This window comes from Vigna umbellata, chromosome 5, assembly GCF_029865625.1.
Source record: "Vigna umbellata cultivar VRB3 chromosome 5, Vumbellata_1.0, whole genome shotgun sequence".
NCBI classification, from domain to species: domain Eukaryota; kingdom Viridiplantae; phylum Streptophyta; class Magnoliopsida; order Fabales; family Fabaceae; genus Vigna; species Vigna umbellata.
In genome coordinates, this window is record NC_142169.1 from 10,218,089 (window position 1) to 10,242,636 (window position 24,548).

Sequence of the window (24,548 nt, forward strand, 5' to 3'; positions counted from 1 at the left end):
AGTTAAGAAATATATTGAAAATATACATATAAAATAAAATAAGAACAACAGAAAGTTAATTAAAATCTTAAATGATAACTCTTAGGAGTTACGTAAATAATTTGAAAATTTTAAATTAATAATATTTAAATATTTATTGACCTCGAACTTGGAAACGGAAGGTCCCTCCTCAGAAAACAATGGGCAAAAGGGTAGGTTTGTCATTATCCACTAAGAAGAGTATAAGATTGGGATTTTACTTTTGGGGTCCACCTGGTGGACCTATTATCCACGTGGCGTTCATCTGTTGAGCCTCTTGACACTATGAATGTCTCTAGAAGGTGATCAAACAGAGAGAGTGACACTCATCTCTGTTCTCTCTGAGTTTTTCTGATGAGAAAAAGAAAGAAAGAAAATCACAAAAATTACATTAAAGTACCAAAATTTTCACCGCAGAACCTTGCTTTTCCACCCTATAAAAGAAATAGTTGTCATCAAACATTTCACTTACATCGTTTCCTCTCTTTAGCCACCACCCTTTCACGTGTCTTTCTCTTACCTTGTTTGCTCCGTCTGTTTCCGAGGAAAAGGAAAAACCTCAATTGGGTTCCTTTGTTTTTCTTATTTCCTTGTTCTTATAACAAGTTTCTTTGTGGGGGTTACGTGAAGTTTTCACCTTGGTTGAAGGGGGTGACGAAGAGATTTTTGGCAGAGGTTAAAGGGTGGTGCTAGTTGAAAAATGGAAGGAAGGAAGCAAATGGGTTCTTCTTCTTTTACTTCTGAGCTCTTTGGGTCCAATCAGTCCCATAAATCTTCTGCAACTGGAATTTTTGAATCTATGTTTTCTCCACCGTCTAAGGTGAGAATTTTGTTTGGTTTGATTTTTGATAATTTAATTAAATATCTTTTGCTTATGTGCATTTCATGCTTGATATGAACGATTTTTCTGTGTTTTGTCCTGCTATGGATAATGGTTTGTGATTTAACGTTTGATGTGCCATTAAGCAATATAACTTCACCATCATCATCATTTTGTGATGATTCAGGTGTTAGGGAGAGAGTCTCTGCGTTCTGAAGCAAGTGAGAAAACTGCAAGTGAGTGGTGGAGCTCAAAAATTGGTATTCCCGATTATTATACTCTAGTTTGGCCTCTCTATTTTCAAGTTTCGTTAATTTTCAATAGATTTTTGGAAATGCTTTAAAATGTAATATTAAAAAAATATCACATTATCTATTGGCTCTATTATGTTTCCTGTTTAGAATTTTCATTTGTTAAGTCTTAGTATATGCTTATTACAACCTTAGTATCGTGTCCTTCATTCAATTCACCAAATTACTGTACATTCCCGAGTTCTGAGAACTAGCTAATACATCATATTAAGAATTCTTATAAATACTCTGTTTCAAAAATACTCTGTTTCAAATAGAATTAACTGTAAGCCAAGATATTTTCAAGATATTTTCATATGTGGATGAAACCATACGTAATATGTGGATGAATGGAACCATACGTAATGGATATCTATTCAATATGTCAATTGCTTAAAAGCTTCTGATTAATCCTTGGATATTATTTTTTCTTTTCAATTTTTCTATGCTACGAATACAGATCACATCAGCCAGGAAAGTGGTGGTGAAACTCAGAACACAGCACATAAGGATATGAGTTCTATATATCAGGAAGAAAAAGTTCAACCATGTCAGCTTAGCTCATCAATCCATTATGGTGGCCAGGACATATATTCTCGGCCTAAGAGTTCACAGGATTCTGAATTCAGCTCTTTGGTGATTACCCTTACTATTGTTTGTATTATATAGACATTTTCAAAGCGTATAACCGAAAGACCAGAGTAGATGTGTGTGTATGAAAACATTCATGCCTTGCTATCTCAAATCAAATGTAAATATCTTTCAAGGGAAATAAGAGTTACTAGATTATCTTGTTAAACTGATCCCTAGATAGAGTTTAAGAAAATTTGAGATATTTAACCAAGAGCAATTAGTTATTTTTTGTGTATGTTGTATTTTATTTCATTGATACTGTTTTTCATACTATTAGGAAAGCCTAACATGTTTTATTTTATTTAGATGTACAAGAAAGATGGGGTTGAAGATGATTCAGAAAGTGCTTCAAGAGGAAACTGGTGGCAAGGTAATATATATATATATATATATATATATATATATATATATATATATATATATATATATATATATATATATATATATATATATATATATATATATATATATTAGTATTGATTTCACAATTGGCCTCTACTGTTCTAGTTGTCAGTCACAATTTTTTTATTCATTTTCTGTCTTGTAACTTCTTTGCACAGGGAGTCTCTATTACTAAGATCGCCATTGTCAAGAAATATGCTCTGTAAGGTATTGGAGTTTCTTATAGCCTTTGCCAAATGATGCTCTAGAAATCTGATTAATTTTCACTTCCTTGAACATTTCACTCTATTAGTGTAGTTTATTTGAAATTAAAGTAGCCTTGGAAAATTTACAAAAGGATTATGAAGGGTTTGAAATCAACTAGACTGAATCGGAAACTAGAAGAAAAACATGGAACTACCTCATCCTACTCTCCAATTGAGCGGGGAAAAAGAAAGGAAAATACAAAGGAGACAATTACTTCCATAGGTGATAAATGTCATGAAAAACTCTAATTATGTGATTTGGTAATAGATTTAGTGTGGATTATAATTCATGCAAATCCTGTGAGCTTTTGATGTTCCATTGTGATATAGGCAGAATGCAGAGTTATATACAAGATTGTGTTATTTCTTCTTATTTCGAAAATCTCTGGCGAAAATTTGTAAATAGGCAGCCTGCCCTCTTCCACAATTGCATAGTATAGAAAATGATAAGGAAAAATGATCAAAGGACAAGGGTCATGAGGACCTTATCCATTTTCAATATGTACATACAATTCCATATACATTTGACCATATTTTTGAACTGCTATTCACGTTTTGCATTTATGCAGGTAAATAAAAGGATAGTTTAGCAGTTTAGGCCATCTTTTGTTGCGTGTACAAGTTATGAATTGCGAGAACGTTGTGGATGGCTTGGCTACTTGCTTTCTCCAGCCATAACAGAATCACAATATGAACCTGTAAAGTCTATAGTACTTAAAAAACTGTGGTAATGCAAAAGTTGTATTGTATGGTATAGGAACTCCATGCATGATCATCAGCTACTCTCTTATGTGGCTGAAGCTTTTAAGTTTTTACTTTAATGGGAGAAACCCTCTTTTACTGGTTTCCCCTCTACTTTGTATTTCAGATGTTGTAAGTGAGAACAGATAATTTATGTATATATATCTACATATTATATATATATATATATGCGCGTGTATTGTAGCACTTTGTGAGTGAAGGGCCATAGTTTTAAACACATTAATTATACCAAATCCATCTTTCTAGAAACCGAGACGTGGAATAAAAGAAGTACATTTGATTCCATTAACTTTTGAGAAGACATGGTATGTTGTTATAAGGACGCCACAAAGTTTTCAAAGTTTTGAACTTGAAAATTGGTGTGATGCTTTTCCTTTTTTCACATGATTAAGTGGTAGATTCTTGGGTACTGTTGGAGCACATTGATGGGTAATAGACATTGCAGTACTGGGAATAATAAAGTGGTAGTGAAAAGAATGATATAGGTTGGTGAATGATGTGTGTAGTCCATGGAAGCCAAGAAAATGCCACGCAGTGCTACAAGTTAAAACACCCTTAAGATGGAGCTCGGTCCACTACCTAGGAAGCATATTTATGTAGTAACATGTTGCAACACTTCGCTTACAAACGTGTCCATTCATCTTCATTTCTCTTCCAAATTATTTCTGCATATCCATGGTGGGACACGACATCTACCGCTCCTTCTCTCTCCTCTTTTAAGGATTTTTTTTTGTTCTGTGTTTCGTGCAATGTTAAAATGTGCATTAAATAAGTGCGATAGAATTCGAACAATCAACTTTATCAAATGAGATATCAGTTATAATTGGACTATAAAATGTTTTCATTAAATAATTTTTAATTTTGATGTAAAATAGTTAAAAAAAACGCTTATATTTAGAAGAAAATATCAAGGTGAAATTGAATTAAGACACTTTGTTTGAACTCATTCTAGGTCATACTTTGTCCTAATAATACAGTTTTTAATAGTTTATTACTGACATACAGTTTTTAATTTGGTAGGATTTCGAAGTACCCTAACCATGTTTAAGAATAATTCACGATAACTAACATATTTCCTTGTTATGGTGTTGGAATTTCAATAACTTCAAAGTTGGATTAATTTATGATTGGGAAAACCTTAACCTAACCCAAATTAACTCGTTCCTGGGTTGAGTGATAGATTTAGTATAAATGATCTTATACTCAATTCAATGTTTATTCTTATATTTGTATTATGAATAATTATGTTTTTTTTTTCTTTCATGTTTTGAATTAGTTTGAATAAGGGTGTTCCAACTTGATTTATTGATTTACTTAAAGTATTATTTTTTTAGAGATGGTTCTTTTTAAATGTTATAGTACTTAAAAATTATAACTTTTAATAAAAGAGATTTTCAGAATTTAAAATTACAGAAACTTAATCTAAGTCAAGCAGATATTTTTTAACTGAGTTGGATATTGGGTTTAAATACATCCTACCTAACCCAACCCAACTCATGAACATCCCTACGCCGAATTAGTTTTTTTTTTTCAAGTAAAGAAAATTCTAGAGGTTTTAATAAAGAAGAATAGAAAAAAAATATATATTTTTGTTAAAGTTGCTCCAACAGATATTAGCTCATCAATTTTAAAAATTAAATTTATCTTATTATTCGCATACGTGATATTACATTGTAAATTTTTAAAAAATAATTATCTACAATCAATGTTAACTTTTAGCTTTTAATTTATAGTTTTTGAATAAGTTTGATACTAATTTTATATAAGTAAAAGGGGACAGAAAAAATGAAGAAATATTTTTATTCACAATTATTTTTGTTCTAAGATGATGATAAGAATTAAGAGAATATACTATAAATTTGTCTTAGCACCAAGTGGAGGTAGAAAAATATCAATCAAGTCCAGTTTGGGTAGATTAAAATGAAAGGAGTGTGGGTAGAGCTTTAATAAAGATGTCAACTAGTTTATAAAAGGAGGAGACGGGTAGTGATCACATTAAATTCACTTGAGATGTTTCACAAATTAGATGGTAGTTAATATCAAAATGTTTGGTGCGTTCATGAAATAATCTTATTAGTAGCAATGCAAAAAACACTTAGGTTGTCACTAAATAGAATTGCAGGCTTGGAACAAGTGACTTTAAGATCATGGAGAATTGAGAAACGTGAATCATTACAATTTCCTAATCAACACTTAAACCAAATATTTGGAGAGGAGAATTTTTGGGAAAAATAAGGCTCTTGCCTGGACAACATTGGAGATAACGTAGAACCTGCACGACAACATTTTAATGTCTAGATGAGTATTTGTGAAATATAACAATCGTCCAATCAATTGATAGGATAGAAGATCTATTAACAATGGGCTAGAATCATGATGGAAATATAACTATCCATTGATGTCAAGAAATGTTTGCAGCTTAGCATGCCAGCATCGGTGAGACAATATTTGTGCTGAAATAAATAGTTTCTAGTTTTTTAATGAGCCACTTCTAGTCCCAAGAAGTATTTTAAGACGTCAAGATCTTTAAGGTAAAAATTGGATTGAATAATATGCTTGATGTGAGAAATTTTAGTGGCTAACATCTTCAATGAGATCCTTATGAAAGAAAGCATTGCTGACATCTAATCTAATCTAATGGTCGAAGTTGCTAATGATTAATAGAGGCAAGAGCTAGAATAAAACCAATGGTTACCATTTTTTCCATAGGGAAAAAAGGTTTCAAAGTAATCAAGTCTTTTAATTTGGGAAAAACCATGGACATAGATGCGCTTTGTAGCATTCAACGATAATCAATGGGTGTGACATTTGGAGGTCTGTCCATAATATCCCATTTTTTTAATTCAAGATCAAGGTTTCAATTTCAGCATTCAAGACTTCAATCCAACAAGGATGAGAAGTTGCCTCATGATAAATACAAGGCTCACGCTCAAAAGAAAGACTCATTAAACAGTGATGATGGGACTCAAAGATATGATAGTAATTCATAATGGACTACATTTGATTGATATTTTCTAAATATCTGACTCCACTATATTTTCTCTCAAACATGAGATTTATCGATCAAATAAGACAATTTTTGTTCAAACTACTTTTCTTGTTCTTGTTTATTCTTTGTTCCTTTACTTGATAATTATGAATGTTAATTATGCATGTAAATAAAATATTGATTGCATGTATATGTGATGAGTTTCATATAAAGAATTATATATATATATATATATATATATATATATATATATATATATATATATATATATATATATATATATATATATATATGTAAAATTATTTTTCGGGAACAAAAATACTATATTGAGATATTTAGATTGTTTATTGAATTAAGATTCGTGAATGAGATATCTGACATATATTAGAATCATATATAGAGAAAAATATTACGATAGCCAAAGGAGGTTTCTATGACCTACTCAGTGACATGATAAGTTATAAAGACTTGGCACATGAGTGAAAATATATTTTTATTATGTAACTTTGCTGACAATTTATTAAAAGTAATAAAACAAATGAAGATGTTTGAGTCTAATTTAACACATTTGTCACCATAATTTATGTAAGTATTGTAACACAAAAATATGAGATAATAGATTAATACTTATTACTTGATCTTAATGTTAATTAAATAATGAATTGAAAATGATGTTATATATAATGTGTATATGATTTAGTATATACATGAATAAAACTTTAAAGAAACTTAACTTTTCTAATTTTTGTGTGGTTGTAATTATCAATTATGATTTTGTATAATGACAATCTCAACATAAATGAGTTGAAAATATAGATCTAAAAATAGAAAAATTATTTTAAATATTTTAAAAAATCAAAATATTATATAAATGTTGTCTTAGTTAGAAGATTAATTATAACGTAACTGTTAATGGATATTACAGGAAAGATTTTTGGTGTAGGATCAGTTTTCGGACTAAAAGAAATTTGGGTTTGAATTTCTTAATTCAAATTGCTTAAAGAAGGAGCGTACCAGTGATAAAAAAAATATCTGCTTAATAAAGTAAATAAACCATCACGCAAAACGAAACACATAAAGTAAATATTTTATTCATGCATTGAGCTGCTAGGTCTTATTCAATTGGAAGTTACAAATACAATACAACAAACATGGAGTGTAGTCACATTTGTAGCAGCTGATAGCCATATATATAGTGTATTTCCGCCTTCTCTCATCTTTCATTTCCGTAACAACCTTCACTCTTTCAAGGCAGTGTGTAAGCTGCAAAAGTCACATAGCTAGTTAGAAAATAATCTGCCAAAAATAATGAAGAGAAATCATAGCAATATGTTCTAATAACCACTCTTTTATAGTTTAGTAGTATTTTTTAGCTCAGTTTTAACGATAAAGTATTATTACACAGATACTTGTAATTGTTCTGAGTACTGTAACTTGAGTTGTGAGTCGATTGATAAAATGAAACTTACGTCCGCACTTGTAACCAACAGGGCGATTAGCGAGGTTGCAACGCTTTGGGATGGTGACAGCAATCTGAGGGTTGACTCCAGCCATTTTAGCTGTGTTTGATAGCAGAACTGCACACAGGCAGCTAGGATTCTGCCCTATTTTCTTCACCTGTGCACAGCAACTCTGAGATACACTAGCATTCTCATCTTGTGCTGCTGAACCACATGGAGCAAGCTTAATAGCCTCATTATCTGGGCTAGTAGATTTTCCACATTCCCCAGCACTATCCACCTTTGCAATACTCACAAGCACCACAAACCCAACAAGGCATGCAAACTTCACAACACCCTCCATTGATATTCTCTATTTCACACTGTCCATCAACCCTTCCATCTCATCGGCTTTTATAGCCCAACATCATCCAAAAAAGTGTTTGCTCTGTCATCATCCTCTGGTTAATGGAGCTTGCACTAGGACATGGGAGACTCTCTTATTGAAGCACTTAGGAACAAAAAGCAGGTGTAAACACCATTTTCCTCCACCCACAAACCAAATTCTTTTTGTTTTTCTTGTTTTCAGATGTAGCCATTATCCAGTGTGTGCAAATCAATACCAGTGTTTGATGCCACCTCATCCTCAATCAATTGCCCAACCAATATACTTTATGGAAACCTGTCACCAACTTTATCTCAACTACCACCGCCCCCTAATACTACACTCTATTCTTGGACTAACATAACAAACCAAAATATACACTCATCTTGTTTCTACCTTAAAGTATATAAACTATTAGAGCTATGATTATTAATATATATTAAATAATTACATAGTTGAGTAAAGTAGGTGAGTGTTTATATAAAAACTTTTATATTTGTTCAATTTTTTATACCCTTTAATCAAAAGAAATCCATTTAAGAAAAGTTATGATAGTATTGTTTAAACTATTAGAGGTATGATGTATCTATGCTAAAAGTATGATTCAATTAGTTAGTTAAATATAAATTTTCAATTTTAACATTCTACCACTGATAAAATAAAACTTTTTAAAATTAATAAATAAAATAATTATCTTAACAAATAAATATATATTATTAATATAGTTTTTAAGCTAAATAACCATAATAGCAACATATATTTAAGATTACTAAGAAAAGTTACTACATGACCACAAAAGAAATTTTGTTACATTATCAGTTTCTTTCAGACATGGTTCAACACCTATCCCTCATTTACTCGCACCAATAAAGTGATTATCATAACAAAAAAACACAAAGACACAAGGAAACACCAAAAGAAAATGACAAGGTAAGCTAATGTTTTCTAAAACAATTAAATATATAATATCTAAGCTAAACATTTATAAAATATAATAACTCATATGACAAACATAACCAATTGACATTAGACTCAATTATCTGGATGCATGTTTTTTACATTGGGTTTCATTATAGGCGTACACTTGTAGTATTATTTATGCTCTGTAGAGTCCTAAACAAAGAGGTTATAACCCTACTACTCACAAGGTTAATCCTCTTCATGCTTAAGACCTAAGCAATGTTCATAGACGAGGACCTCCTACAAGTATCACCACATAACTCATTATAGTCTAATTGAGTTTGAATAGATATTAGAGTTCAGGATACCTCCTTACTAAACCCCAATGTCAAAACATATATTAAACAAACCATAACCAATCTATCCTTGGATCAATTCCAACCATTCTCAGACGAACATCACAAACTAATCATCACATAAACATTCACAAAACAACACATAAACAATATAAACTAGAAAAACACATGTGAAAAATAGTGTTAGATTTTGTTAATTTTGCCTAGCGAGACTATTCTATTCGCTCAGTGAGTAGTTCTTAAAAGTACATTCGTCTAATGATCACATAGCTCGTCCAACAAGATCATTATTGTATCTCACAGGCTTAAAATATCACGAAAGTTGCCCAACTAGACTTGTCTCGCCCAACCACTATCAAGTAAGCGAATTATTTAACTTTGGTTGCGCCCAACAAGATTATTCTTGCCTAGCGACCACTAAGTCAGTAATTCTATGACTTTGAGCTCGCCCAACAATCATATCATCATCCAACAAAGGCTAAGTCAGTAAATCCCCTGACTTTGGTTTTGATCAACGAGTCCACTTTCGTGACAACCAAGTCGGTAACTCTTTAACTTTAATCTTGTCTAACGAATATATGCTCGTCCAACGAGTCTACATAATTTTGAATAATAGGATTCTACAGATTTATGCCATACAAGCATCTACAATTCAACCTAACACTAACCATAGATGTCAAAACAACCAATTATTACATCATACACAATTAAATAATATGATTTATTTTAGATACAATTTTAATCATTTAACATAGCAACATTTCAATCACATAATCACTTAATAAAATTTAGGCTCCCTAATCCAACTCAACTCAACCAAGCAATTTAACATGCAATAATCAACACATATTATAATCTCAGCAATAAAACTATATCATACCATACAATAATCAAATTACACATCTCAAGCACCAAAAACTTAAAAGCATTATAACTAACTTTTCTTACCTAAAAGACAAATGAACTTGATATAGAGAACCCAAAAAGCCTTTTAAGTTCACAAATGTACTATCTACACCTACGAACAACACAGACCCGATTAGGACACACAATTAGAATCACTGATCAGTAGATGTTCACATGCAACAGATAAAAGAAAAGACAAAGAAAAGTTATTAAAACTCAACTTACTCAAACAGACAAAATAATTGGTCTAAATTGAAGAGTTTGTTGTAAGGACAAATCTTATGATTTCTATTCTTCAATCAGATGAGTAAGAGAAATAACTCTTAGATAAAAGTCAAAAAACTATACAAAAGTGGTTGCTACATATATATGTGTTTTAAAATAATGAAACTCATTCATAATTAAACTATTTATATTAAAATAATTTAATATTTAAATAATTAAGTCTCGTTAATTTTAAATCACTATTCCTTCTAAAATTATTTTATAAGTTTTTACATTGTGAATTGTTATAAATATTACATAAATAAAAGAGAAATTTTAGTTTGAAAATCTATATATACGAAATTAAAACAAAAGATTTCGTAAAGTAGAAGGTCAAGTTTTTGAATAAAGAATTAATTATTTAAGAACATAGATCAAGTTGCGGATCATGAGTTATAAGACCAAATTATAATTTAGCCTTTTATTTTTAATATATGCTGTATTACTCAAACATTTCAATGAAAAAATTGAGTAATTTTTTTAAAATCCTTCGTATGTACATTCCAAAGGAATATTTGGGTACCAGATACATATGTATGAAGTATGTTGGGAGGTAATAATTAAGTCTTTTGTGATTAGAAGTTAATCTATGCAACATTCTAAACTATTTTTTAAGTTATTATTAAAATGAAAACAAGTTGTCATCAAAGGGCATTTGGTCTAGTGGTATGATTCTCGCTTAGGGTGCGAGAGGTCCCGAGTTCAATTCTCGGAATGCCCCTTTTTCTTTTTATTACAAGTTAGCCCTGTGTGTCCCCCTATCTTTTATTCTCCCTTCAGAGTGGTTTAGTGAAGTTGATTTAGTGGGAAAATGCACAAACTATACCTCTTTGAGGCACCACATCGCTGCCAGAAGTAAATAACAGAAACACTACCCACTCTTTACTGTGTTGAATCCTTCTACATGTTTCATATACATACAAATGGTACAGAGATGAGAAAAAAAAAAGCAGTTGAAAAATGATTCAGCTATGAAAGATCTATAGCCTCAGACATGCCATTTCCGGTCCAGGATACTTGGGCTGGCACCACCTTCTGTGCAATCACTGGACTCCACATCTGTTTCACATGTTGCCACTTCTTCATCAACTCTATTTGATTCTGAAACTTGTTTCCCAGTTGAACTGCCACTGTCCCTCCCTTTTGGATCAATGCTAAGAAAATCAGTCAAAGATTTCTTCACAACTGCCCCTCTTTGATGGAGGTTGTTCCCATTGTTGAGTGGAGACTTCCCTCCCTTGGAAGGACTGATATGTGATGGAGAGAGGGCTGGTGTGCCTAAAGCCGATTTGTAGGGTGTGCTGGGGACAGGTACTGAGTATGGAACTGATATTCTCTGCTTGTGAGTTACTACACCAACTTTTGAGAGCGAAGAGATTTTATCTGAATGTTTGGTCAAGTCGTCCACATAGAGCACATCATCAATCCGTGCTACCAGGTTAAATGCCAAACTCTCCAGTACTCTAGAGTAGCTCTCCAGAATGGCTTTTCCAACATCCTACACATTACAAATTTGAAGGATTCAGAAAATGGACAAGACATTCAAGAAACAAAGACTAAGGACTTTACTGTTCATGCATAGAAAAATAATGATTGTGAACCTTGTTGTATTGGATTTTGCTTGTATCCAAGGTTGTCTGAGGCAGACCAGGAAACCGCTGCTTCAAGGAAAGCAAGAGGCTTTCGGCTCTCTCTGCAAACAAATCCCTCTTGTCTGCATCAACCATCAGATCCTTGACCATTTCCCATGATGATCTTGAACTAGACCTGGCACTGATGGCAGGCTTGGAGTTGATTTTCTTGCGCCAAATGTACATTGAAGCCTCGGCTCGGTTCGCAATCTCTATAGCTTGATGCTCAGAAGATAAATCAAGGCAAGCTAGCAAGCACTCTGGAGAAAAATGATCTGATGTGATATAACGATGTATAACATCCCCCAAGCTTAGTCTAGCAGTCTGCAAGAGATTTGGATTAGCAATTTGACCATTATGTTATTTTCTCTCTTGATGTTTGAAAATTTTGAATAGATAGAGATCATTATCATTCATATATCATCAATACCTTTGGAAGAGATTCCAAATAGGACTCAGGAATGTCCATTTCTGCTATAGTGATGCTGTTAATGGCCATTGCAGCCTTTAATATTTGGTTTGTACAATCACGTTTGTGCTGCAACTGCTTCCTTGAGTTTTCATGGAGACCGCAGGGAGGGACTCGTGGTACAGGAAGCCACCATTTCTCCTCCTGCCGCTTAAGTGCTTGTCGGAATGATGATGGACCATCGGCATCCGGAGCTAGAACCCCCTGGTCTACATACCAGAACTCTGTATTCACAAAACTATCTAGAATTTCCTGTGAAAATACCAGAATTTAGAATGGACTATTTCTTGAAACTGAACTAGTGATGTGCATTATTCAATGCAGTAAAACTTACAAGAAGCATATTGTCTAGTTTGCGCAGAGCAGGAAGATTGACATAAAGATCTGAGCGCGGTCGACAAGTCATGACCTGATTCACATTTCATAAACATTGTTAGGTATCATATTTATCTGCCTCTCTATCATGAAGCAATGCCAACCAAAGATAAAGCGGAGAAAGAACGAGAAAACAAAATCATATTGCTCTCTCCCATCATACAAAAACCCTTCACTTTGAATGGTGAACGAAATTCACAGTCAAATAAAGGATTAAAACTAAATTCAATCCAAATACCTGCTTGTAGAATATGAATCAACTAAGTAAAATTTTATAGCACAGCCTTTCGTTTGAGATGTCAAAATGAACTAAAATACATGTTAAGAAGAAATAAACTAAAACTAGACTGCACAAGGAAACTCTGAGTGCAAAAAATAAAGACATTTGTATAGTTGTACCTCAAGCTTGGTTCCATCTGGAAATGTCTGCCAATTAGGTGTGAATTCGACTATATGATCACTGACAGAAAGAAACCACTCTATCTCTCTTCGCCACATCGCTTTCTTCTCTGAACGCAGGGGTTCTAATCTCCAAAGTTGCCCAAAGAGTGTAGCTGCATATTCAACGAGCCATCACAATCAATGCAGGAATATCAATCAATAAAATCACCATAACCAACTTTCCCCAATTAATACTAAATAAAAACCAAATGAAAACGCAGTAATAATTTACTTCAGATGTGCATTTGCTTACCACATAGATTGGTTATGGCATTTGAGATGGCCAAGGCTGTAGGGACCCCATTTCCACAACCTGACATATCTTCTCCAAGCAACAATTTTGAAAACCTTTCCTTCATCATCTCAATCTCTACAAGTGAGAATCAAAATCAAACCATCAAGTATAGAACTCGTCACAGTGAGACCATAGATATTCAAAGGACAAAATGTACTTTAGGTCTCTCAGAATATGCTCAAATTTGGTTTTAGCCTCAACATTTCAAAAATGATAGTTTCTGTTCTTGTATTTTTTGAAATGTACTGAAAACAGTCTATCAGGTTTCAAAAATAAGAAGAACAAAACTATTGGTTCTAAAACATAGAAATTAAATCAAATTTTAACCAAATCTCCATAGACCAAAAATACATTTTACAGAAACAAGGAGACTTTGTGCATAAATTGAATACCTGGTGGTAAGGCTGAAACTTGTTTCTTAAACTCCTTACTCTCCAAAGCGGAGTTCTTCTTCTCTCCATCTTCACTGCCATGAGGACTGGCACAATCTGATGCAGCAATTTCCTGAACAGTCCACCCCACCGAAGGTGGTGAAGAGGAGTTCTCAGTGCTACTCCTACTGTGCTCCTCATGAGTGGTCTCAGATGACAGAAAATCTGAGCTGAAACTGCTCTCACGACCCTTTTCTTCAATCAAATTCGCAAAAGTTCCTCTCTTACCACCATTTTCAGTTCCTTTACTTTCTTCAACAACCTCACTCTCCTCAACCAAACTCAAACCCTCCATTGCAGCAGCTTTCCCTTCAACAAAACCAGATGAAGAAGAAGACGAAGAAGAAGAAGCATAGAGGACAGAGTTGTTAATCACGACGCCATGGTACTGAATCCTCCTCAAGCAAAACCCTTGTGATAGTTGAACTCTGAAACACAAACTTCTAAGAGATTTAGACACCCAGAAGACCAGAATGGAAAACGGGTTAGGATTAGTGGACCTTCTGAGCCTCACCAATGGGGCACAATGCTTCTGGTGCTGGTGCTGTTGTTGGGTCTGTTTTTGTTCTCTCACTTCTTGTTGGGTGATAGTACTATCCATAAGTTGTTAACTTGAAACCATGTCTCGTGTCTGGTAGTGAGGAGAAGAGAGAGAAAGAGTATGTGCACAAATTGTGGGCTACCTTTGATTGCTTACTTATATGTCAAGGCTGAACCTAGGCATCATTACTATGGTTTTGTCCCAAACACATGATGTTTGAGATACGAGACAAAAATCCGTGTTCACCTCATTTCATAGATTTTCTGTGGAATGTAAAAAAAGTACAAAAAATGGTATAATTTATAGGTTAAAACTTTCCTTTCAAATATGAAAATTTTGAGTAATGCACTTGTACCACTATAGTTCATCCTGCATGCGCCATTAAGACAAGTTACCCAACAGTAATATTCCTCTGCATCTCTCTACTGATGTGACAGGATTCTAGCTTCAACATACACCTTACAGCTAGTTGAAAAATAATGTATAATGACATAAGTAAAAAGAAATTAATTTCACAGTGATTAAGGAATCAGTTAAATGCATTATCTCTGCAAACAAATTCATCCCTGCAAATTAACTTACATCAAACAATTCCAAACGATCTTGAGTTTAAGTTTTACTGGTCCATGTTTTTTAAGCTTTTGCTTAAAGTAAGAATGCAAAATCAAAAGGGTATTGATTAATGTCAATGTTTTGAAAAATATAATAAAAAAATGTCATGGGAAATCGTGTAAGCCACGGATCTGGCTATGATGACCAAATTTGTGATTCATGGTTCATAACTCTTGACTAACTCATTAATTACCCCTTAAAAAACTTAAAACATTAATTAAACCAGTTAATTAGTCATCCTCATTTTAAAATTAGTAACTAACTACTATTGCAGATTAGGGTAATGTCTTCACTTTGCAATGCCTACGCTCCAACATCCACTTCCTTCATTAAAGGCCCTCAACGAAATCACACTTTTGGACACCAGTTTCGGTAATAAAAGGGGTGTTCAATTAAATGTGAACAAGCAAGAAAATTGGATTCTCTTCGAGCACAGTTAAAAATAAAAAAGGAGAAGAATTTAAAATTGTTTGGCTCCTAATTGGAAGGATTAGAAAGTCATTTGACAAAAGTGATACACCCTTAAAAAGAAATGCCTCCAATAATTTTGGGGTTCCAAAAGAAATATATCAAATTCCCAATAGGGTACATTGGTAAAAATGCTTAATTAGGGTTTAGGGCTGCTAGGGTAGCTTGGTAATTCAAGATATAGATATGCTATTATTTTGTATTTTGCTCCCTTTATCTCCATGATTTTTCTCTTGGGTGGAAAAATATTTTGTTTTTATATGTCATTCACGTTACGGCACAAATGACCACTATTATATATTTGGATTGTGAAATTGACATAATTGTAATTTGCAAACATAAGAAAATGTTTGGCTTGTGACCAATACTTTGGTGTGTTTCTAAAGAATGTTAAAAGAAAAAACAGTCAGATCATGCAACGCACAAAAGGGCACAACACAAACTGAATTAAGAAAAATGGTTTATAAATCCAAGTGAAAAGGACATAAGTTTATTAAGTGAGTTTGTGGTTGAGATCTAATCTAATCAAATCAAAACACTTCAAATCATGATTATGATAATAATGTCTTTCAATTACATATTTTCTTACTTCCCTTTCAAGGCTTTTCCTAGTATCAAAACTAACATACATAGTTTTCTGATTTTCTCATGATGCTGGTTGTTCCAACAGAATTTGCAAAGGAAAAAAGGAAAGAGATCCCACCAACGGCTACCAACTACCAAACGTTTGAAAACCTTAAGAGGGAACAACAAAACTTAAGCCTCAAGAATTTTGAGATAGCATTAAAGCTACCCTTATTTACTTTCTTCCTTTTCCCTTTTGTTCATTTTCCTTCTTTTATTTACAAGTTCCCAAAGTCATCATATATTTAGATTATTCCTTCTTTTTATTTGAACCCACTTCGGTTCAAGTTTTGAATAAAAGGAACAACATTTGGTTTTCATTTCTTGCTTCTTCTGCCCAATAGTTTGCTTTTGGTTCTCTATTAAATATGCATACGCTCAATGGTGTGAAAAGGCACGAACAATTAAAGACGAAATGGCTGTTTCTATCTTTTGAAATTTGAAATTTGAATATGAAAGAAAAAAGTTATGGACCAAACTCTCATACATTTGTCACAAAATCTGAAATTTATCTTAGTTACATGTATGATTCATTAAAGAATTGAACATGTTATGATGAAGATTCAAGATATTCACCAAAATGTAAGTCATAACCTAATATAAAGAAATCGATGATGATGATGATGAGGATGAAAAATACAGCCACTTGTGCTACACGGAATCAGAAAGCAGATAAAAATAAAAATTAAGAGTGATGAATAAAGTAAATTAAAGATTGCTAAAGAAATAAACACAGATCAACATTATATTGATAGAATATGTCACTGGAACGAATATAAGTTCTGTTAGGCCCATTCGACATCGGAAAGGCCCAAAGTTCATAATAAGTTTTGTTTTCACAACTTATTCCTCGAAAACTCCATAATAAATGTGAAGTTTGGTCAACATGTTGACATTGCTGCTTCAACCCACAACCACACATTTGTCACACCAGCAATTCAAGTGTGATTACTATCTGACCCAACTAGTAGATTAGGAAAACAAAAAGTATCATAAGCGTATGAGATTTTGACACTGTTGTGTTTTCAATTCACACTTGCAGTTTTTTCTCCTCCAACCGGTGGTTTCATGTGTGAAAACTTATACCAGTCAACAAATAAAGGAAGAATCATGCAAGCATGTTCACAAGAAACATATTCAAATTTTGTTTGAAATATTTAATATAATTTAGATATAAATAAATTAAAAATAAATTATCCTATTGTTGTTAAAGATTTAGCGTAATATTAATTCTAGAAATAAATGTTTTTTTATTGATAATCAGTTTTCCACATTTGTTTTATTAATTACAAATTACTATTACTTTTAAATCAAATCAATTATAATTAACTTTTAAATTACTCTCTTTTACATGAATGGGAGAAAGACACAACAAACACATCAATTAGCTAAAAGTGTTTTGAGTATTTTGTTTTTTGTTGTATATGGTCTTCTAAGACATTGATGTTTATAAGGTTTAGAGATCTTTGGTTGCATAATATTCATTTGAAACACTTGTTGTATTTTAAGATAAAAGTACATATAATTTTGTTTTGTTTCGTGCAATAGAGTATTTTCTCTTTAAGGACTGTTTATACATTTTTCTTTATTTACTTTTATCTTATATTGTTATATTCTATAGGTTTAATCATTTATATAGTTCATATTTTCAGTCATTTTTTGCAATTAGGTCTCTCATTTTTTTTCTTAATTGGGTCTTTATTTTTTAAAAATTGAAACAATTAGGTCATTGTGGTTAGTTTTGTACTAATAATGTTAAAGAGGATGTTTTTTTGAATTTTTTAAATATTTTTTTAATTATTTTTAATTTTTTAAATAAAAAAAATTGTCATGTGTCAAGCTTATATTTTGCCACGTAACAATGATAGTGTGACGTGACACTAACAATGCCACGTATCACTATTAGGTCATGTGTCATTGTATTTATCTCAATTTTGTCCCTATATTGTTATTTTGTCTCAATTTGGTCCCTATATTTTTATTTTATCTCAATTTAGTCCTAATTTTTTTAAAAATTAATCAATTACAAACTAACATACGACACATGTTTATTTATGTAGTACTAATAAAAATAACTTAATTGCATTATAGTTTCAAAACAAAAACTAAATTAAGACAAATAAAAATAAAGAAACTCATTTAAATTTTTTTTACAAAATTAAACAACAAATGAAATCATTTAATCTAAATAATATGAATGAGCAAATTATAAAAATTATCATTTCAACAATAAATATTTTTGTGAGGTGATTTATACAAAAATAGTTTGAGTACTTGTTCCAGAATTCATAAAAAGTTTATGGAGTTAAATATTAAGACTTGGAATACATCGTCACTAAAAATTCACTTAATAGAAAAAGTTTTAAAGACAAGAATTTGGAAAACGTTATTTCATTTAGTTAAATCTTCTAAAATTATTCTGCGTCAACTTTCTCGAAACCCTTTCGAGCAAAAAATTATATTTATTTAATCTTTTATTCATTTAATGCAGGGACCAAATTGAAACAAAATAAAAATACACGGACCAAATTGGTTCAAAATAAATATAGATGGACTAAATTAAGACAAAATGCAATGACACGTAGCCTAACATTTACACTTGGCACTGAAAGTGCGACGTCACATTCTCATTGCCACGTGGCACAATGTCAACTTGACATGTGACAAATTTTTTATTTTTCAAGAAAATTTAAAAAAATAAAAATAATTAAAAAGAAATATTTAAAAAATTCAAAAAACCAACACGTGATACCTCTTTAACTATGTTAGTACGAAACTAATGACAATGACTTAATTGCTTCAATTTCTAAAAAATAAGGATCCAATTGATGTAAAAAATAAATAAAAAACCTATTTGAAAAAAGTTACTGAAAATAGAGACTATCTGAATTATTAAACTTATTCTTTATTTTAAAAATTGTTAGGTTTGATTCTTTTATCCATATATGTCTTATAATAATAATAATAATAATAATAATAATAATAATAATATTATTATTATTATTATTATTATTATTATTATTATTATTATTATTATTATTATTATTAGTTATCTTTTGATTATTTTGTCTGACATTCTTAGAGAGAGAAAATTAGTTTTTTTTTAATTTATTCATCATTCTTCTTATTATTATTTGTTTTTCACGAATATGTTTAAGTTACATTTGTAAGTCTAAAAACCTTATGGATAAAATTGTTATCTTGCTAAATATATTTGTGACTCATTGAATATTGTATATATGATTTCTAGAACTTCTGATTTTTTTTTTCCTATTATAATAAGTAGTGCTTTAACATCTTATACTTCTAAAACATGTTTTTAGTAAAGATGTTTTATATCATAAGCATATTTTAAGTGTTTCGTATGATAAGATTTATAAAATGATTTTTCATACCAAAATTGCTATTGATCATGGGAAGTATTTGAACTAAAATATGCATTTGTTAAATATATTTTTTTATCAGATTGATGAATTTAAAAATATTGTTTATTTATAAGGAATCTTTTTACTTAACATTATGCTTACTACTTTTATGCTTACGACTTTTATGTTTTAAAAGTTATATTTAGGTTCCGATTCTTGCATTTTGTTAAACATATTTAATATTTTTTATATTTTATTTCTTTTCCATTGCATTTGTTAGTTAGGTAAAATATCCAAATTTAGAACTTAATAAGAACCAAGTTCACGGATTGATCCTATGTCTTTTCCCTATTCTACGTTAGGGAAATTCTTTGTTTAGCAACAAAGGCAAGTTAACAAATGATTATGCTCAAAGTTTAAAATATATGCATGAAAATTTTCTTTTGGTGTTTTGCTTTATATTAAAGAAAAAAATTACTTTTCTTAAAAATTTATTTAAAACTTTTAGTCTAATTCCAAACTAATACTAAGTTAAATTATGTTTTTACTTAAATAATTGACTTATAGACTATGTAGCTAATGTTCATGCGTTTTTTTTCTGTAAGAATAACATTATGCGTGTCTCACTTAGACTATTTCTATTTCTACTCCATTTACTTTTATATTTTATTATTCTTTCTTATAAAAATGGTTGAGTTTAATTAATATTCTTTTATCCATATATTTGTTTATTATTATTATTATTATTATTATTATTATGGTTATTATTATTATTATTATGGTTATTATTATTATTATTATTTTTAACAGTTAACACCTTAATAAAATCTAACTTGCATGAAAAGTAAGGAAATTTAGTGCAAATGTTGAAATTTAGAAAATTATTCACCTAACGTAGAATATTCACCAAAATTCATTTTTCATTTTTCTTTTATGTTTCTCTTCTTAAATGTTCACCTTTTTAAAATCTAACTTGCACGAAAAGTAAGGAAAATTAGTGCACAAGTTGAAATTTAGCAAATTATTCCCCTAACCTAGAAGATTGACCAAATTCATTTATCGTTTTTCTTTTATTCTTCTCTTCTTAAATATTTGATTACATAATAATTACACGTTTTAGTCGTCATTTTTTTTTTCAATTAACATGATTTTAATGAGAATTGATTACTACGGTAACGTTAAACCACGCAATAATATTTCAGTACATTTTTTGAACACGCTCATTACCTTTGTTAAAGTTCTCTTAATAAATAAAAGTTAAAATCGATAAAACAAATCTATAATTTATAATAAATTTCAACAATAAAAGTGTATTTTAATAGGAAAAGGAAGGAAGTATTTTACGATCGTATTTTTGATCTCATTATGTCAGCGGCAGATAATACATGTCTAGATTTTAAGAGTAAGTTAACGATATAAATAAATCATTATATGGTACCAAAATATAAAAAAGGGTCAATATATTTTTAAGAGCATATTTTTCTTCATCTAGATTCTTTTCTAAACTTCCATTTTCTTTAAAGGGCGAAGTGAGAGGAAATATAGTTTTGGAAACAAATTAAAGAACATATTTTTTTTTTCTAAATAAAATGAAAAACTTAAAAGAACATACAATCCCATTTTTAATTTGAAAGATGATTTTTTACTGAATAATTTGAAACGCGAAGTGAGATGAAACACACACATTTAAGAGTAGAAAGAGTCAATTTAATATTAATACATGTCCAATTTTAAAGAGTTATTCTACGTCATGTTTTCTCCATTTTTTTGATGTTCTTGTAACAAAAAATCGTTCCATTTTATTCATTATTTTTCAAAATAACATGTTTTAACTATATTCTTAATATAATTAATTCAGAGAAAGAAAAGAAAAGAAAAAAAAAAATATTTATATATATATATATATATATATATATATATGTGTGTGTGTGTGTGTGTAATAACACATACATGTATATTTTAATTTAAAATAATTTTATTTATTTTGCTAAGAAAATCGATACGCGAGTATCATAAAGAAATAGAAGAGGTATGTTACAAAATATTGAATTCTAATTATATTTAAATTTATTTGTTTTGATATTAATGATTATTATTTATAACATTCAATTAATCACTAAATTGATTAACGTTAAAATAAAATATATAACATTGAATTAATGATTCCATAAAGAAATTTATACGCGTAGGGAGTGGACTACACTTCAATTTTCTGGCATACCTGTTTTGTCTTACGTAATCTCTTTCACATGTTTCTAGAAATATTGATGATGTTCCATTTCTTCGGCGCCTCTCCCTTCAATGCAAATTCTCAATTTGTGAGTGAATCACGTTACGATTAGGTTTGCGCTGAATAGTTCTGGCTGGCTCTATAAAAGGAAAAGAGCTCAGGAATTATACATCACAGACAAGCAAACAAATAACAAGCTCTATAATATATTGAATTGAGTGAAGGTTAGAGGTGCTACAAACAATGGCTACGAATCAGGAAGAGGTGAAGCTTTTGGGAGTCGTGGGAAGCCCTTTTGTGTGTAGGGTGCAAATTGCTCTCAAATTCAAGGGCGTTGAATACAAATTTTTGGAAGAAAATTTGGGCAACAAGAGTGAATTGCTTCTGAAATACAACCCAGTTCACAAGAAGGTTCCAGTCCTTGTTCACGGTGAGAAACCCCTTGCAGAGTCTCTTGTGATTGTTGAGTACATCGACGAGACATGGAACAACAACCCCATATTGCCTTCCGATCCTTACCAGAGAGCCTTGGCTCGTTTCTGGTCCAAATTCATTGATGACAAGGTAACCCATATTTTCCTATTTAAGTTAATGAAGCATGTTTATTTGTTTGTACGTGAGTGAAACTAAACAGTCTGCCAACTATTTGATGAAATGAATCAGGTTGTTGGTGCTGCGTGGAAATCTGTTTTCAGTGTTGATAAGGACGAGAGAGAGAAGAATGTGCAAGAGGCATTGGAGGGTCTGAAATTTCTTGAGGATGAGATAAAGGGGAAGAAGTTTTTTGGAGGAGAGGAGATTGGGTTGGTGGATATTAGTGGTGTGTTCATAGCGTTTTGGATTCCAATTATTCAGGAAATAGCAGGGTTGCAGTTATTCACCAGTGAGAAATTTCCTAATCTCTACAAATGGGGCCAAGATTTGATGAATCACTCTGTTGTGAAGGAAGTCCTTCCTCCAAGAGAACCACTGTTTTCCTTCTTCAAAGCCCGCTACGAAAACCTCACTGCCTCAGCATAGATTGATTCAGAGATAATTGTGTGAACAACTTCTCCATCAATAATATTTTGTTGTTTCAATTTGATGTAAAATTCATACTATATCTGATTTCGTTACCTATTTCATAACATAAAGTTGTCAAACTATTTCTACACTATAAAATTTACATTTTTTTTATGTTTCCCTTCTCGTAATCGACTCTTGGGATTTCCCTTCCGAAAATCCACTCCTCATAAATCGATTTTTGTGCAAAGTTTTTTATTTATATATATATATATATGTACTTAGTGAACTTAGTTAAATATTATAGAAATGAAAATTCTATCATGACCTATATTTAACTAATTTATACTATACTGATATATAAATACTATTAAAAATGTAATGTACTTTTCATAATAAAAAAAAACATGCTAAAAGTTTAAAATGATTATTTTATTATTTCAAATATTTTAAATTTATAATTAATCTTAAAAAATAATATAATAATAGTTAATATATATTTAAAATTATGTTTATATAAAATGAATGAAAATATTTATAATATCAAAAATTATTCATGATTATTAATATTTAATTTGAAATTTTTGGTATTATTAAGTACAATTAATAAAAATGATAACTAATTCTTTAAGCATTATCCTAACATTAATAATAATGGATTTTATCTGATTTTATGCTTGTTGTTAAAAAAATTACTAATTTAATAATGTGTACAGACTATTAAATTTATTAGTAATTTATAATGTGTATAAATTAATCATAATTATCTTTACTATATAATAGTATAAATCAATATTTTAAATTTTATATTTTAAAATAAATCTTCAATATTTTAAATGCTATTATTAAATGTATAGTAATATAATTTCAAAATCATTTATTATTATTATAAATGTATATAAATGGTTTCTATATATATTTAGCTGATATGCGAATAATGTTATAAATATAATATTTAGATTAAAAATATTTAGTATGGATTACAATAAGTAGTATAATTAATTTTATGAAATATTTATCGAGATTTTCTTTATTTAAAAATAAATTTTATATTTAAGTACATAAATATTGTAGGCTTATGATGAGTTTGCTTATGATGTTGGATATTCGATCTTGAAGTAATCATGACACCAACAAGAAATAAACAATTAGTTATGTACTATTACATTAATTTTCTTGTGTAGAACAATGATTTATTTATAGATTTAATGAGAAATTATCTATTAGATGTTTGTCTTGATTTTTAAATCTTTGTAGTCTTTTTTATAAGTGACAACCATAGGTAGAAGTCTGTTTGTAAAGCATAATAATACTTACTTGTATACAATAAAGCATAATAATACATGACATAAGCAATTGCAAATGCATGCAGGAAAATATACTTTTTTTTTATCATTTTTTATGTTTTGAAATGTTGTGCATTTCATGCTATTTAATGCATGTTCAGAACAATATAAGTTTTTCAAATTTTTTATCGAGTTAAAGATTTGAGAACTTAAACATTTATGCAGAGATATCAAACAGTTCTTAAGGGTTTCATCGTTGGATGAAAATGTCGTTTGGTACAAGGTATTGTTTGGCATATTCAGGATGTTTACTAACAACGCTTTGTTTAGTGATCTTAGTTTGGTTCAAGAGCGTGTTTAGCAAGATAT

General features: G+C 30.4%; 4 protein-coding genes and 1 non-coding gene across 5 annotated transcripts; 3 read left to right on the top strand and 2 right to left on the bottom strand.

Moving 5' to 3' along the window:
* Positions 1–394: 394 nt before the first annotated feature.
* SIS (E3 ubiquitin-protein ligase RLIM-like protein) lies at positions 395–3,356 on the top strand. The gene is made up of 6 exons (XM_047316540.2): positions 395–838; positions 1,026–1,098; positions 1,589–1,764; positions 2,068–2,131; positions 2,322–2,370; positions 2,978–3,356. Exons 1-5 carry the CDS (start codon positions 719–721, stop codon positions 2,336–2,338), a joined length of 450 nt encoding a protein of 149 aa, XP_047172496.1. The 5' UTR covers positions 395–718; the 3' UTR covers positions 2,339–2,370; positions 2,978–3,356.
* A 3,871-nt stretch (positions 3,357–7,227) lies between these two features.
* LOC124840392 (Bifunctional inhibitor/lipid-transfer protein/seed storage 2S albumin superfamily protein) lies at positions 7,228–7,994 on the bottom strand. Its single transcript, XM_047316447.2, has 2 exons — positions 7,629–7,994; positions 7,228–7,422 (listed from the first exon to the last, which is right to left on the bottom strand). The coding sequence occupies exons 1-2, from the start codon at positions 7,960–7,962 to the stop codon at positions 7,406–7,408; spliced, it is 351 nt and encodes a 116-aa protein (XP_047172403.1). The 5' UTR covers positions 7,963–7,994; the 3' UTR covers positions 7,228–7,405.
* Positions 7,995–11,058: 3,064 nt separating this feature from the next.
* TRNAP-AGG (transfer RNA proline (anticodon AGG)) lies at positions 11,059–11,130 on the top strand. Its single transcript has one exon. It is a non-coding gene; the product is annotated as a tRNA-Pro (tRNA).
* Positions 11,131–11,269: 139 nt separating this feature from the next.
* On the bottom strand, positions 11,270–14,754 carry LOC124840493 (rop guanine nucleotide exchange factor 7-like). Its single transcript, XM_047316564.2, has 7 exons — positions 14,013–14,754; positions 13,579–13,695; positions 13,284–13,438; positions 12,844–12,918; positions 12,471–12,761; positions 12,011–12,364; positions 11,270–11,907 (listed from the first exon to the last, which is right to left on the bottom strand). Exons 1-7 carry the CDS (start codon positions 14,650–14,652, stop codon positions 11,398–11,400), a joined length of 2,142 nt encoding a protein of 713 aa, XP_047172520.1. The 5' UTR covers positions 14,653–14,754; the 3' UTR covers positions 11,270–11,397.
* A 7,138-nt stretch (positions 14,755–21,892) lies between these two features.
* On the top strand, positions 21,893–23,084 carry LOC124840505 (putative glutathione S-transferase). Its single transcript, XM_047316573.2, has 2 exons — positions 21,893–22,455; positions 22,555–23,084. Exons 1-2 carry the CDS (start codon positions 22,135–22,137, stop codon positions 22,909–22,911), a joined length of 678 nt encoding a protein of 225 aa, XP_047172529.1. The 5' UTR covers positions 21,893–22,134; the 3' UTR covers positions 22,912–23,084.
* Positions 23,085–24,548: the final 1,464 nt, after the last annotated feature.

Bases quoted from the DNA above. Each gene is read 5' to 3' on its own strand.
- SIS (XM_047316540.2), top strand. From the start codon at position 719: ATGGAAGGAAGGAAGCAAATGGGTTCTTCTTCTTTTACTTCTGAGCTC. The intron at 1,099-1,588 runs GTATTCCCGATT...CTACGAATACAG, and splicing joins GTGGTGGAGCTCAAAAATTG to ATCACATCAGCCAGGAAAGT. The intron at 1,765-2,067 runs GTGATTACCCTT...TATTTTATTTAG, and splicing joins ATTCTGAATTCAGCTCTTTG to ATGTACAAGAAAGATGGGGT.
- LOC124840392 (XM_047316447.2), bottom strand. From the start codon at position 7,962: ATGGAGGGTGTTGTGAAGTTTGCATGCCTTGTTGGGTTTGTGGTGCTT.
- LOC124840493 (XM_047316564.2), bottom strand. From the start codon at position 14,652: ATGGATAGTACTATCACCCAACAAGAAGTGAGAGAACAAAAACAGACC. The intron at 13,696-14,012 runs GTATTCAATTTA...TCTCACTTGTAG, and splicing joins AGTTTCAGCCTTACCACCAG to AGATTGAGATGATGAAGGAA. The intron at 12,762-12,843 runs GTAAGTTTTACT...GTATTTTCACAG, and splicing joins AACTAGACAATATGCTTCTT to GAAATTCTAGATAGTTTTGT.
- LOC124840505 (XM_047316573.2), top strand. From the start codon at position 22,135: ATGGCTACGAATCAGGAAGAGGTGAAGCTTTTGGGAGTCGTGGGAAGC. The intron at 22,456-22,554 runs GTAACCCATATT...GAAATGAATCAG, and splicing joins CCAAATTCATTGATGACAAG to GTTGTTGGTGCTGCGTGGAA.